At 37.7% G+C, this 15,664-nt stretch overlaps 1 protein-coding gene across 2 annotated transcripts in view; it reads left to right on the forward strand.

Moving 5' to 3' along the window:
- The window catches only part of CTR9 (CTR9 component of Paf1/RNA polymerase II complex), a 29,015-nt gene that overhangs the window by 2,210 nt on the left and 11,141 nt on the right, over positions 1–15,664 (forward strand). The window contains exons 2-16 of one of the 2 annotated variants that reach the window (XM_077818410.1): positions 747–845; positions 2,031–2,270; positions 2,880–2,997; positions 4,313–4,402; positions 7,372–7,520; positions 9,894–10,001; positions 10,523–10,630; positions 10,776–11,012; positions 12,074–12,163; positions 12,284–12,412; positions 12,541–12,724; positions 13,179–13,267; positions 13,555–13,740; positions 13,925–14,012; positions 14,266–14,414. In XM_077818410.1, coding sequence (XP_077674536.1) covers positions 747–845; positions 2,031–2,270; positions 2,880–2,997; positions 4,313–4,402; positions 7,372–7,520; positions 9,894–10,001; positions 10,523–10,630; positions 10,776–11,012; positions 12,074–12,163; positions 12,284–12,412; positions 12,541–12,724; positions 13,179–13,267; positions 13,555–13,740; positions 13,925–14,012; positions 14,266–14,414 — 2,064 coding nt within the window. Of the gene's footprint in view, positions 1–746; positions 846–2,030; positions 2,271–2,879; positions 2,998–4,312; positions 4,403–7,371; positions 7,521–9,893; positions 10,002–10,522; positions 10,631–10,775; positions 11,013–12,073; positions 12,164–12,283; positions 12,413–12,540; positions 12,725–13,178; positions 13,268–13,554; positions 13,741–13,924; positions 14,013–14,265; positions 14,415–15,664 lie in introns of those variants that run through there. The other variant, XM_077818411.1, reaches the window with a different exon arrangement.

Consider the following 15,664-nt stretch of genomic DNA (forward strand, 5'->3'; position numbering starts at 1 on the left):
CACAATCTCACATTACTCCTGTGATGAAGTGAGCTGTAGCTCACGAAAGCTTATGCTCAAATAAATTGGTTAGTCTCTAAGGTGCCACAAGTACTCCTTTTCTTTTTAGGGATATACTAATTAGCCCTATTTTACAGATGGGGAATTGAGGCACAAAGACACTAATGACTTACCTAGGGTCACACAGTAATCATATGTTTTATAGAAGGGAATTGAGCCTGGATTTCCCTGAGTCTCAGGCTAGCACTTTACCCGCTGGACCAACCTTCTTCGTTCCATATGTGTGTCTTCTGGATCATAACCTCTTTGAGAGAGACACATTTTATGTCATTTACATTGCTGAGCACATTGTCAGTGCTGTATAAATGATAGGACAGATTTATTCTTTTCTCCTTTTGCCCACAGACTGCAAAAAATGGATTATATTCTGCTCTCTGAAATATGTCCAGTTTCTGCTGATCTCTGTGGCCGTGGCCATTTGTGCTCTGAGGGCAGTATTTGCTCCCAACCCCATAGATACTTACTTTCTATGTTATTCGGGGGATGGTCTTATTGAAGAACCTCTTCAAGTGGAAAATCCAGACTCCAGGTTGTCTAATCTAACTTCTGGCATGCTGGAGAGAGTGAGGATTAGGGTTTCTGTTGAGTTTCTATTATAAATATTGTAAATATAGACTTTAAATGGAACTTTTAAAAAGTTGATAACATGAGTTAACACTTACTATGAATATTATTGTTGCTTTTAGGTCATTGAGCTTGACTTCGATCAGTTACCGGAGGGGGATGAAGTTATAAGTATCCTGAAACAGGAACATACTCAGCTGCACATATGGATTGCTTTAGCGGTCAGTATTTATGCAAATAATTTCTACTATATTGCATTTGTTAGCAGAAGAAATTAAATTATTCTTCTAGATCACTGATATTTCTCACATCAATTTTGATATTGCAAATATCGGTAGAGGCTCTACAACTTGAGGTTTGTAATGAATTGATACCATTTTTGGCTGCTTCTATTACTATATTTAAAAATTGCACACTTCATTAATTTTGTTTTAACTTTGTTTTTTCCAAGTAAAAAACATTGTCCTGATGTTCAAATATAGTGGAAAAAATACATTGGTGACTGAAGAAAAATAAAATTGTCTCTTTGATTGTGCTTATAAAAAATCACTCTTAATTTATTAACACAGACGTCACTACCTAAGCTATGCATCACAATGAGGCAAGATCAGTGCTAGCAATATTCACTGAACTATCCTATCAAGTTTATGCTGGCTGGAAGGGAGATCTGAACAGTTCCCATGGGAGTGCTTTAATAAATAAGAAAAGAGTTAATGGAGGAAAAATTGCCATAAAAGACTGACTGTGAAAAGAATCAACAACATAGAACTTTAGGATTAAATGGTCTGAACATTTTCCTTGTAAAGTTCAACTTCTGTATGCTTTGGCTAAATTTCCAAAGGTGTTTTGCAAAAGTATGTTTCCATTAGAGAGAGTAATGAATTACATTGGCATGATTGCAGCCTGACTGGTAGGATGCTCACTTCTGTACCAGAAGCTGGTGGGGTTGAAGTCCTACATGAGGATGCTCACCCTCTTCTGACTACCGTACACTACTAGTAGGTTCTGCAGTCTCAGGCGTGTTACATTGCAGACAGGCTTCAAACTGACTTTTTTTGTTTTGCTTAGTCTCTGGTTGTCCAGTTGAACACTTAAGGATCCTAGTGCTCTTTTGGACAGGTACAGCTGATCACTTGTGTACTGTCCAACAATTTAATCTTTGAATAATTTTTCATGTGTGTGTTTGTATGAATGAATGATTGTGAACAGCAGAGCACCTGCTCTAACAACTGCTGTATTTGTGTATGTAATTCATCAGTGGAAAGATTTTGTACTAAGAAAAAAGTACTCATGGAGCTATATTGAAACATGTTACATTAGAATGTAAGTGAAAATCTGTGGTTTAACTGGAAAAAAAATATGGTGGAATAGCTATAAAAGTAGTATTAAAATGTTTGCTTTTATAGTTGGAATATTACAAACAAGGAAAAACAGAAGATTTTGTGAAACTGTTGGAAGCTGCACGAATAGATGGTAATTTGGATTATAGAGACCATGAAAAAGATCAGATGACATGCTTGGATACCCTGGCAGCATACTATGTACAGCAGGCACGGAAGGAAAAGAATAAAGACAACAAGAAGGAGCTCATTACACAAGCTACCCTGCTGTATACTATGGCTGACAAAATTATCATGTATGATCAGGTAAAAAAAAAAAGATTGTCCATTTATACATAGAATCATAGCTATAAACTGTGTCATTAAACTTAGTTTGTAACTTTGTTATAGTATCCATACTCCAACTCTGATTCAAAGTACATTTTTTGAAAGGAAGCAGATACCTAATTATTGTACCCTAAAGGGAAGGTAGCCACTGAGCAGGCCCTTATAACCTCATTAGTGTGTGTTACACTACTGATTTCACAAACATTTGGATTAAATTGGCACTTGTGTAGCACTGCCCAGAATAAAAGTGGTCCTGGCTCAAGCTTCTTGATGTAACTATGCCTCTGTATTCTTTTTTTGTTGTTGTTGGCCGAAACATTTTGCTCGATATACCTTCCTACTTTGGTGGTACGTGATTTGTAGAAATTAACTGTGGGAACCTACAGTCTCACCATTGGTATTGCACAGGCTTTGATGCAGGAGAATGAAATTCATCATAAAATACCAAAATGAGGTTTGAAGTAGTACATTAGCACTCTTTTCTTTAGTCTGATTTTTATAACTTTTTTAAGAAAGACCCAAATAAAAATCCTAGTATTTGTATAAAAATGCAAAGAATAATATATTAGAAATCTGTTTCTCCTCTAGAATCACTTGTTGGGAAGAGCCTGCTTCTGTCTGCTGGAGGGTGATAAAATGGACCAGGCTGATGCACAGTTTCATTTTGTGCTCAACCAGTCTCCAAATAATATTCCAGCCCTCCTTGGTAAGAATTTTGTGAATATCTCTGCAAAAACCCAGTGTCTCCATCTCTATTTAGGACTTGTAGAAAATGCATGTTCATAATCTGTCCCGGTTCTCGTAAGGAGAGACATACATGGGCCTTGCAATAAAGAAGGGAGATCTCTGTCTTGGGGTAATACGCATTTAAGAGCCTGAGATGGATTCAGGAAGTGCCTGCAGAAAGGAAAGCTATGGTGGTGGAGATATTATCAACAACTGTATGCTAATGCCTGTGTGGTTATGTCCATGTATACCCTCAGGATGCCCCCTTGTAACATGCTTGATTCTGCAGATGTGCTACCTTTTCTTTCCCTTTTGGCTCTTATAAGAAGTAACTCCCAGGTCAAAATATTTTAAATTGAGATTCCTCTGTGCGGTCATATATGTTTAATATGTCTCTTATAGTGTATCAATTTAGTTTTTACCCCCTGAAATCAAGTCCTTGTTCCCCTTGATTCAGGGTTCCTACAGCCCTTCTGCTAGGCTTCTGTATGAATGTTCCCATAGGCTACCCCTCCATAGGTCAGGAGTCTCACAGCCCTCCTAGGGTCTGTGCTGATAACAAAGGCTGGCTGCACCACTCAGCTTCTGAGTGGGCCTCTTTTAATCCTATCCTTCCCCCAGGGCTGTGAAAGGTCAGTAGGCTGAAGAGCCAACAGGCAGGTGCACAGTTATACTTTCACTAGGCAGATATGTCTCCTTCAGGCTGTCTGCTCACTCCCTCCTCCTTTGGCTCTCTGGAGATTTCTCTTTTATTCCTAGGCCTGTGACTGATTTAGTCACATGACCTACCTGATTTGTCACATTTGGGGAGGAGAACTGAGTGAGGCACAGGTGGGGCAGACCCTTTACTCTAAAAGGGACCAGTCACCTAGGACAGTCCACCTTACTTACCAGTCTTTTCCTGCTGACACTAGCGGTGCTGTGCTCTCTCAATGTGGTCAGAACACTTTCAGTAGTGAAGAGTCAGCAAGCAGTAACACCTTCAGTCAGTATTCTAGAGTGAAGCTTAGGGCAATTTTCATCCAAACTTCCTAACCAAGAAAAGAAAATGAAAGTTATTTTAAAATGATTTAAAAACCTTAGTTTATGCTTGCTGTTGCCCTTTATTAATTGTATTTTCTGAGATACTTGACACTTGTAGGCTCGGCATCAAGACACACAAAGCAGTTATAATTAAATGAATGTTCCTGACAGCATGCAAGTCTTTACTAATTCCATTTATTCTGGCACTAACAATTGGAAAAAGTCAGAATGGCAAACCTATAGCAACTTCTGTAACTTGCTTGTTGTAACAGGTAAAGCATGCATTTCATTCAACAAGAAAGATTATAGAGGAGCCCTTGCCTACTACAAGAAAGCACTACGAACCAACCCAGGTTGTCCAGGTAAGGCGTAGAAAATCTTTGCTACTGAAGCGATCTTACTAAGTTGTTTAAACCTAAAACTGGTCCTTTTAATTCCTGCAGTTAGAAAATGGGCTTTATTATAATTCCTTTTTTCCAATCCATGCAGTCACAAATGAAATTCTTATTCTTGTAGGACAGATCTGCTTTCTGCTGGCTCTGTAATAGCTGCTAACTGAGTAAATGACTAAGAGTATGTCTGCCGTATTGTTGTAGCCATGTTGGTCCCAGGATATTAGAGAGACAAGGTGGGTGAGAGGTAATTTTGTTTTATTGAACCAATTTCTGTTGGTGAAAGAGACAAGCTTTGGAGTTACACAGAGCTCTTCTTCAGGTCTGAGAAAGGTACTCAGTATCACAGCTAAATATAATGCAGAACAGATTGTTTAGCATAACTAGTTAACACGTTATTGGGGCATTTAGTGCACTGGATGAGGTACACGTGTGATAGGCGTGTAGGATCCATGTATCTTGAAAGGTGTGGGTGGGTATTGGTCATCATAGCAGTGTGGATATGTGTACAGGTTTTGCCTCTGTTGTTGTGGTAGGGTCTGGCGTCACCTTGAGCTCGTGTGTTTTGGTCTGTGAGGAGCTTGCTTCTGATAGTGAGATTGGTGGGTTGTTTGAAGGCCAGAAGAGGTGGCTTGGGAAAGATTTTTTTTCAGGATGTCTCCATTGAGTATGGGTTGTGATTGTTTTATGATACCCCATAGGGGTTTCAGTGTGGAGTAGAAGGTGACAAATAGAGGTATGTGGTTGGAGGAGGTTTTTTTTCCTGTATTGAAGCAGGTTCTTTTGGGGTATTTGGGTGACCTGTTCTATGATGTGATGTATTTCTCTGGTGGAGTGTCCTTGTTTGATGAAGGAAGTCTTAAATATGTTAAAGTGTATATCCCAGACTTATCACAGAATATGCTCTGAGAAGAATTTGAGTGCCTGGCTGTAGATAAGATTTCTTGGTGTGTTTGGGGTGGTTACTGGATCTGTGAAAATAAGTGCAGTCTGTGGGTTTACTGTGTATAGTTGTCTGTAGGGTTCCATTGTTGAAGCTGATTTTGGTGTCCAAGAAGTTGATGCTGGTGCGGGAGTGTTCTAGAGGGAGTTGGATGGATGGGTGGGGATGGTTGAAGTTGTGGTGGAAATGTGAGGAAGTCTAGGTCCTTTGCCCTGAAGATGAAAATATCATTGATGTATCTCCAATATATCACTGGTTTCATGGTGCATTTGTCCAGAAATTCTTCTGTCCTATGAAAAGGCTGGCATATTGAGGAGCCATGCTACTACCAGTGTCTGTTCCCATGGTTTGGTTGAAGTGTGTGGTGTTGAATGTAAAATTGGTCTGGGTGAGGATCAAATTAATAAGTTTGGGGTGGATATCTTCTGAGTGTTGGCCATAATCTCGCTGGCTATGATTTGAGCTAGCATATCAAAAAGAGCATAGCTATGCCAATGGGAGAGGCCAGCTACCTCAAGTATGTGCCTAGCATCTCAGACAAGTATGTACTCAGGGTGACCAGTGGCTCACATCAAAGTGACTACGCCCCATTTTTAGTATACTTGCTCCAGGGAGCCGGTGCAGGTATTTCCTTGAACTAGGAAATATGCTTCCTGTTCAAAGAGTAGACATACCTTAAGTAGGCCAAGTTCATGCATTTCTGACCAATAGATTTTTAAAAAGCCATTAAAGAAGTACAGAAAGTACCAAAGGGATGTCCAAATCAATCCTCTTGTCCAAAAAGGATTACAGAAACTAGCTCTAAGCTTTTTGAATATGAAGTTAGACAGAGGTAAATGGAGACATCACAAAATTCTGAACAAAACAAATTATGTATGTGTCAAATTTATCTAAGATGTGTCAAATGATACAATGAACCATCAGCTCATCAGATATTTTTGTATCGTATGGGATTTTTATTACTAAAATTCTGCAGAAACCACCAGAGGCAGCAGAAGTTATATGTGCAATGTTTAGAAATTAAGGAAGTACTTGAAGAGGGTGTCACACATTCCTTTAATAGAGGAATAAGTGTTATCAAACACTGAAAGGTGGGGTACACCTACATAAACTACTTGGCCATTTTCTGTCCTAAACATGAGTTATAATTAGGGCCACGTGTAATCCGTGATTTTTTTTTTTTTTTAGCTGTGGATTAGCTTCAGAATCCACTCCTTGCTGCAGAATTGTGCTCAGAAATTGAAGTTGGGTTTTTTGTGTGGTGTGTTTTTTTTCTTTTTTTTAAGAAAGTTTCTACTATTTACAAGGAAAACTTCTACATGTGCAATTAATGTAAACAAATGTGGCTGTTTATTCCTGAATCTGTAGACAGCCTAAAACAATGTCTGTAGTGTGAACTGCTCCCTTGATGTCAAACAGTGTAAGAACTTTGATATCAATGGATGATGATTTAAGCAGCCTTTGTTAACCCTTTCACTGCTAATCATTTTAGAAGAAACACCTAGCTTAATTGCTTATCCCACAATCCCAAACCATCTCATACCCTTGCCGAGGTACCAAAACTATCCCCTTTCTAGCTGATCAAACCTCCAGCTTTCCTGACTGACAGTTCTGTAATACTGTTCTTTCTAAATGTCATTCTGCACCACACTGGAAAATTAAATTATTAGGAATAGATTAAAAGTGATATTAAGCATAAATGTTCCATTGACTGCACTAATCTTTCATATTTCATTTAATTAAAAAAATTATCTGAAACTACTTCAGAAGTATAAGCCTGCTCCACTGTAAAATAGTAGAAATCAGGGGCCTTACCATACTATTAATGTCAGGTTTGCCACTGAGCACAGGGCCTTGTTTATAACTGTCTCTAAATACAGTGTGAATCAAGTAATAAAGATATCAATCCTGTATCAGTTCACTGTCTAAAGTAAAAAACATACATGTAAAAAGTTTTGATTTTTGACATTCTGAATGACTTGCTTTTGTTTTCTAGCTGAGGTTCGATTAGGCATGGGCCATTGCTTCGTGAAACTGAACAAGTTGGAAAAAGCTCGTCTGGCATTCAGCAGGGCTCTGGAGCTCAATTCGAAATGTGTAGGGGCTTTGGTTGGATTGGCTGTTCTAGAACTCAATAACAAAGAGGTGGGTTTGATGGGATGGGGAGAATGTGAAGTGCTGTATTGGGTTTCTAGTTAAACAATGAGCCTCACAGCAGTCTGAAATTATTATTTTTTTAATTTTATATATCTATATATCACTGAATCACTTTAATCAACATCACTGATGTTGATGGTATTGCAATTCTGAATAGTTATGATGAGTGCAAATTAAATAATGCTAATCTCTCGTGTACTTCTTAGAACCGCCTGTGTTTGATAAGTGATATGTACACTGAGTGATATGAATTAAAAACTATAGCGGTGTGTTAAATGTGTGTGTAAAATATATTTTACATAGAATAATAAACTGTGCCCATGTACGTGGTCTGAGTACATTTCTAATGGTTTGAAATTTGTTCTTAATTCTGGAACTTTAATCAGTTCACCACTTTCAATAAGCAGCACCTCCAAATACAGATAACACTGCAACACATTGGCCAGTGCTGCATTCTTCCCTTACCCTCTTCAAAGGCTGGGCATTAAAAACAAGTCCTTTAGCAACCTCTGAAAGTCTGCAAATCTCAAGTAAAATTGGTCTGGTGTAGAAGGGCACTTCAGGGAGAATGCTATACCAGTAGCCCCCTCATCATTGTATCAAGGAGTAATCTACTGTCAGTGTCTCCACTGATTGCAGTTGTAGCAGAGTGTCTTGGTAAGAAAGGCAGTCTCTCAGGTGGCCTGATCCCAGGCCATTCAGACTTCATAAGTCCAAACCAACACCTGAACGTCTGTCTGAAGTTCTCATGTAACCAGTCAGGAGCACAGGTGTCAGTCCACATTAAAAGGTTTGCCACTTTAATCACACTGGCAAAACCCTCCTGTGTTGATGCACCTTTACACTGGTATAACTGCATGTACTGGTTATTCCATTTTGGCGAAGCAAAATGAGCTAAAGTGGTATACGTGCATCTACACAAGGGCTTTTACCCAAATAACAGCATCAGTAAAAATTACACCCTTTGCCAACATAATTATGCCAATAGAACTTTTTGAGTGTAGACCAGGCCTTGCTCTCTATTGGACACCCTACTTACCAAACAGGTGATCACCTTCTGCATTGTTTCTAGCTTTCATATAAATCAAGATGTAGCCTCGTAGAGTGCATTGAAAATACAAATACTAATTCTATTTCTGTATGGATTTTCCTTTTGCATCCGTTCAAACCTGCACTTGCACGTTTAACTTTATCTACAGTATAAACAAACATATATGGAAATGAGAGAATTTACACTGTTAAAATTATAGAACCAAACCAAAAAGTTCTAAAACCTGAGATCATAAATGATTCATTAAACTAAATTCACAGGGATATTGCTATGATAGCTTTGGAAAGGACCAATGTATTTTTGGACTGTAAAACACTTTCACTTCTATTGCACCTTCCATCTGATTGTCTGAAAGCACTTCATGAACATTAATTAATCCTTTGTTAGGTATTTTACCCTTTTTATGATGGATAAACTGAGATGTAGATGCTAAATGAGTTGCCAGAAATTACACATTGAGTCAATGGCAAAGCAGAAAATAGAATTAGAGAGAAGATTTCTTCCCTGTGACAATTTCACATTTGTGCCAGCTTGCAAGTTACTGTACTTGTCACGGGTTCTGACTTGCAGTAAAGTTTGGGTTTGTACTCAGGAAAACTAAATTATTGCAAATTAAGAGATCCCTTTGGAAGGGAATGATTTCATGTTATTTTTTAAAAGGCAGATTATAAAAAGCAAATGCTTATCGAATATTTTGTAGTGTAGTAGTGCTCAAAGTCCCTAGTTGAGATTGGAGCTCCATTGTGCTAGTTGCTGTACAAAGGCATAGGAACACATGGCCAGAGCTTGCGTGTTAGAGAGAAAAACGTATAGGGTGGGGAAAGGGATACAACATATTAGCAAAATAATCAAGGTGAGGATGAGCACACATGGTGTTTCCTCTTTTAGTAGTTGTGGCCAGAGTGGGGATGAAAGGGAATGTTGGTGGTGGGTGGGTCGGTAAATAGGAACAAGGGAGTTGAGTGTGAGGGAAGGTACCATAGCGGGCAGAGGAAGTCCAGCCATGAGAAGATCTGTGAGGAGGAGGTAGGGGCAAACAACAGATGGAAAATATTTCCACCTCAGGAAGTCCTGGTCCTCTTTCCACCACCCATGAAAGGCCTTGGTGCCCTGTCAAAGGGGTACTCTCTGTTGTGAATCTGGGGGGAGTAAAGAGGTTCTGGTTGGATTGTCCTGATGCTGTTTCTTGCCATCAATGGGAAGGCTCTTCTGAGCCACAGTTCCTGGGACTTGTGAGAAGAATAGCTCTGAAGATGTTATATTGAGGAAATATGTTGAAATATAGTGCTAATATCTATTATTTCATTTAGGCTGATTCTATCAAAAATGGTGTTCAACTCCTTTCTAGAGCATACACAATTGATCCCAGTAACCCAATGGTGCTGAACCACTTGGCTAATCACTTCTTCTTCAAAAAGGTAAGAAAATACATGAATGGAAAATTCCATAACTTTCTGAACAGTAACCGCTCCAGTGTCAAACTCATTACTGCTTCTGGCTTCCAAAAATCATTTTAAATCCTGCATTTTGAAAGGTATTAAAGTACAGCTGTTAAAAGAATAAGTTTTACCCATCGTGTGACTTTCATAAGGCCAAAGGGTAAAAGTACATTTTTTTAATATAGGTAGACAAATGTAAAATTTCAGCTTTTAAATCCCTTGTTTTTTTCTCAAAACTGCCAAGAAAGAGCGCACACTTTTTTCTTAATTTAAACCTACCTACGTTTCCTGAAAACATTTCTTTTCTGCTACTTTTAAAACTGGGGTGTAGAGAAAAGAACAGTACGTTGTAAAACTAAATCTACTGATGTTAACTTACCAAATGCTACTGCTTATGTTTGTCTGCATTAATCAGTCCAGGCCTGATGTTTCAGAAATGTATACACTTGACTGTAAATGGGTTGGGATTTTTCAAAGTGAGTTTTATTTTCATCTTTCAGGATTATGGTAAAGTCCAGCACTTGGCTCTCCATGCTTTCCATAATACAGAAGTTGAAGCTATGCAGGCAGAGAGTTGCTACCAGCTGGCCCGGTCTTTTCATGTACAGGTAGAATGAATTTTTAAAAATCCTCTTCTAGATTACATTCAGAATGTTGTAATATTCAAATGTATTCAACATCTTTAAAAAACTAAACAAAACTCTAAGAAAATAATCCATCTGCTTTTTTTTCTCCTTGTTTCTTTTAAATTAGGAAGATTATGACCAAGCTTTCCAGTACTACTACCAAGCCACACAGTTTGCCTCATCCTCTTTTGTATTACCATTTTTTGGATTGGGTCAAATGTACATTTATCGGGGGGACAAAGAGAATGCATCACAATGCTTTGAAAAAGTTTTGAAAGCCTACCCTAACAATTATGAGACTATGAAAATCCTTGGATCTCTTTATGCTGCTTCAGAAGACCAAGACAAACGAGATATTGCAAAAGTATGTTCAAATATTTATTTGCTGAATTTGGATCTCCATGTTACCTGTTTGACCTTGAATGTATGTCACTCCAGCTGATACCTCATTCATGCATCCAAGGGAAAAATTTGTCCCTGAAAATCTGAGTTATGATATTGCTAAAAGTCAGGTTTACTTTGCTGTGAAAATAGAAGTGGGGATGTGATAGTAGGTCAATCACTTTTCCGAATGGCAGATGTTCTTAACTGCAGAGAAGGTAATGCCATCTGAACAAAAGTGGGACCACACTAGGAGACCTGTTAACCAAAGCTAACAAAACCATTCTGCTTTCTGTTGCATATGGAAAAACACTTTTTTTCCTCTGCACAAAAAAGGTGATTTGCCTGTAAATGACAACTTGACTATCACATTTCTGGGAATGTTCTTATCCTCCCACTTTAACATTCTAAAAGGACATTGTCACATACTAGTACAACATTTTTTTAAAAATTTGTCTGTTTATTCTTTCTGCTGCTTAGATCTCTTCGTACTGATTTTCTTTGTATTTACTCAGCACTGCTTTTCCCTCAAATTTTGAATGGCAGTGTGGTAACATGGTTTCGTTTACTGATCAGTAATTTAGCAGTATATAATACCTCTATCATGACAGACCCTCCTTTTGGTAGGGAACACAGACGTTTCCCAGAGCTGAGCTTTAATGAAAACCGATGAGCATAACATCGGGACTGATCTAAAAATAAGTTTCATGGCAAATCAGTCTGCTAATTTCTCAATTATTTGAATGTGGTAGTTTTGAAGAAGTTTGTATTCTTCCTGAATATTTAGAACCCTAAAGGCTTCCCCCATATCTTACTAAATGGGGTGGGGTGCGGAATACATGGTGTTGAGTTAAATGATGATGAACTAGGTTGGCTTTGTTGCCTGACATGGTCAGTCATATGCGTACATTTGAGGTTTTATATCTTTACAGAAGAGATGTTTCTGCTTTCAAGCCTAAACAAGTAGAAAAACAAAATCTGCTGCCTTTTTTGACAGTTTATATTTTTCTTTTGAGTGCATAAGTAATGTTTGTTTTTTCTCAGGGTCACTTGAAGAAAGTCACAGAACAGTATCCAGATGACGTAGAAGCGTGGATTGAACTAGCGCAAATCCTTGAGCAGACTGACATACAGGTATTAATGCTGTAAAATGGAGACATTGTATAATACATACACTTGGTTTAAGTTACAAAGTGATGCATGGAACTCATCCCGCTACTTCCTTCCCACATTTTCAATCTTACAATTGCACAGGGTGCCCTCTCAGCCTATGGAACAGCAACACGCATCCTTCAGGAGAAAGTGCAGGCTGATGTCCCACCAGAGATTTTGAATAATGTGGGTGCTCTCCATTTTAGGCTTGGAAACCTAGGTGAAGCAAAGGTACTAAACCACATTACTACTTTTTAAATAACCTAATTTTAAGAAATTATCCAAATCTGAGTTTAAATTATTTAATCATCTAAGCATTCTATTCCTCTCTCCTTGCTCTCTTTTTATTTTGTCCTTAGAAATACTTTTTGGCATCTCTGGATCGTGCTAAGGCAGAAGCCGAACATGATGAGCATTACTACAATGCTATCTCAGTAACAACATCTTATAATCTTGCCAGACTATATGAGGCAATGTGTGAATTCCATGAAGCAGAAAAGCTATATAAAAACATTTTAAGGGAACATCCTAACTATGTTGACTGTAAGAAATTCTTCTATTTTGGTTCAATAATCCTCTTCAAACTGAAAGATTTTTGTTTTGAGGCCCTCATCTGCCCCTTTGTATTGTTTGAGATTTTTGTTTTATAACAGACTTCAGGAGGCTGAGCAATTTGTCTTGTGTAACTGATGTATCCTCCTTTCTTCTATTCGGTGCATAGATCATAAGTCAAATCAAATTGTTTTCAAATTTTAACCATTTCAATTAACACTTACAAAGATATAGTCAGAGATAGCATAAGCTTTCCAACTCAAAAGATATTCTCCAGCATTTAAATAAAAATCATGTGTGTGTCCATATATAGAAATAAAAATATAGAATATCTTTAGGTGCTTGATATCCTAAACATATCAGGAAAAAGACAGTTTGTGAAATCCTTGCCTGGCCTAATTTATTCTGTTTGAGCGGATTATGTAAAATCATTTTCTGTTTTTAGGCTATTTGCGCTTAGGAGCTATGGCTAGAGATAAAGGCAATTTTTATGAGGCTTCTGATTGGTTTAAAGAAGCACTTCAGATAAATCAGGTTAGTGAGACTCTTAAATATTTAATTTAGAACAAAAATTTCAAATGAGATTCGCTGGATTCCTGTCTTTTTTTTTTTTTTTTTTTTTTTAAATGAATATATGCAAGGTATCCAAAGTAGTCCTTTCTTTTAGTTAACTTCCTCTGCTCTGTTTTCTGTGTATAAAAATGTAATTTATTTCCATATAATACATGTGTAATAATACAATGATTAAGGCTTGTATTTAGATGTCTAGCACAGATAAGTGAAAACAGTCCTTAAGTTACTTACAATGGAGTTTGTTTCAGGACCATCCAGATGCTTGGTCTTTAATTGGTAATCTTCACTTGGCTAAACAAGAATGGGGTCCAGGACAGAAGAAATTTGAAAGGATATTGAAACAACCATCCACGCAAAATGACACTTACTCCATGCTGGCTCTTGGTAATGTCTGGTTGCAAACTTTGCATCAGCCCACCAGGGATAGAGAGAAGGTAAATTTCACACCTGTTGAAGTGCATTGGTATGCCATTAACCTTTGACCTCCCTGGCGGAAGTATTTTATGTTGTATGTATGGCAAGTTCATCAGCTGTAAAAATATTAGGTGCACTGCGTCACCAAACAGATGGATGAATGAATGAATGATTGATTGATCTTTTTCTTACTCATGTTTGTAGGAAAAGCGTCATCAAGATCGTGCACTAGCAATCTACAAGCAAGTACTTAGAAATGATCCAAAGAATTTGTATGCTGCTAATGGCATAGGTGATTATTACACCTGAATTCCCTTTAGTAGTTTACCAGTGGTGGTTCTTGGATTTAGCTCTTTTAGTATATAATCTACAGAGCATTTCAAGCATCATTTTTGTTTTTTTTCAGGGGCTATACATTACTGATCTCAGGAGGAATGTCTTGCTATATCATGCAGTTAATAGTCTCAATTTTCTGTTAACATTCTGGGAACTTTGATAGTATTTAAACCTGGAAGCTTACACTGTACGTTTAACTTTCCCTTTAGGAGCTGTATTGGCACACAAAGGATATTTCCGTGAGGCTCGTGATGTTTTTGCCCAAGTGAGAGAGGCAACAGCAGATATCAGTGATGTGTGGCTGAATTTGGCGCACATCTACGTAGAACAGAAGCAGTACATCAGTGCTGTGCAGATGGTAACCTCTATAAGTTGAACCATTTAAAATATTGAAATGAGGTAGCAAAGGAATAGCTAGAGGTCGTTGCTGGCAGCTTCAGATATTGTGAATAATATTCTGTTTTAACAAATTATGGTCCTATTCAAAATAAAATAGAAGTCCTTTTAGCGGCCAGGCTATGTCTAGATTTAGACGTGAACTGCCAACTGTGGACAAGAGTAACAAAGGATCTATCAACTTGTACATTTTATCTTCTATGCTGTCCTAAGTAGAGTTAAGATATAAATAAGAGCTTTTGTTCTACTAGGAGGCATTTTTGATTGTGTGTAGTTCAGTCAACAGTCACTTAATGTCATTCATGAGAGAACATTACTGAAATAGATAAGTACAGTTTGCTGTCTTTCCTTCATGGCACAGTTTTATAATCATGGCCCAGAATGTGACTACTAACATGTATATAACACACACTTTCAAAACTATCAAGAAAACTTTTATAATTTCATCACCCCCCTTTCAACACACACACAGTTGATCCTACCAACTCTTTTGGCCGAATCTACAAACCCAAAAATCATACTAAATAATTAAGAGATAAAATGCCTATTGTAAAATGGGGATCCGGTAAACTATGGCCTATACAAAATTGTTTCCAAAGAAACATCCATCCACTAGAAAACTGCTACTCTAAAACATGTGCCCTACAAGTCAAACTTAAAATAACAAAAACAAGCAAAACTCAACTGAATGACATTTTGGAGAAAAGCTCAAAACAAACTAAAACATTATTAGAGACATGGAAATAGAACCCTCCTTAAATTGTGTGTACGTGGGCCTTAGAGTAAACACACCCAGGAGCTTCAGAATGGCTACAAAAGCATTACAAGAAACAGCAATGCCATATGGTTTCATAGATAATGCCATAAAAAACCTACTAAATACAATCCTCCATTGAAACTACTGATATAACTATTTGATAGCAATAGGAGTCAAATTATACAATATGAAAGTGAAGTTGCAAGCCTATTGTAACAGCCAATTGCACTGTTTGGGACAAAAATCTTAATAGAAACTTTACTTCAACATTTTTGCAGATATTTTACAAGCACTAGAACTCCAGGGACAAACTGGGGGGTCACTTACCCATATCTTTCTGATATGCAGAAAAGAACGCTAAACTTAAGAGCAGCACAGCAAAAAGTTCCTCCACTGCAAAGCATAGGGAGATCAAAAGATCGTACCCAAATAGAAGTGCGTTATCCTCTGTGGCC

Source organism: Eretmochelys imbricata, chromosome 6 (assembly GCF_965152235.1).
Source record: "Eretmochelys imbricata isolate rEreImb1 chromosome 6, rEreImb1.hap1, whole genome shotgun sequence".
Taxonomy (NCBI): domain Eukaryota; kingdom Metazoa; phylum Chordata; order Testudines; family Cheloniidae; genus Eretmochelys; species Eretmochelys imbricata.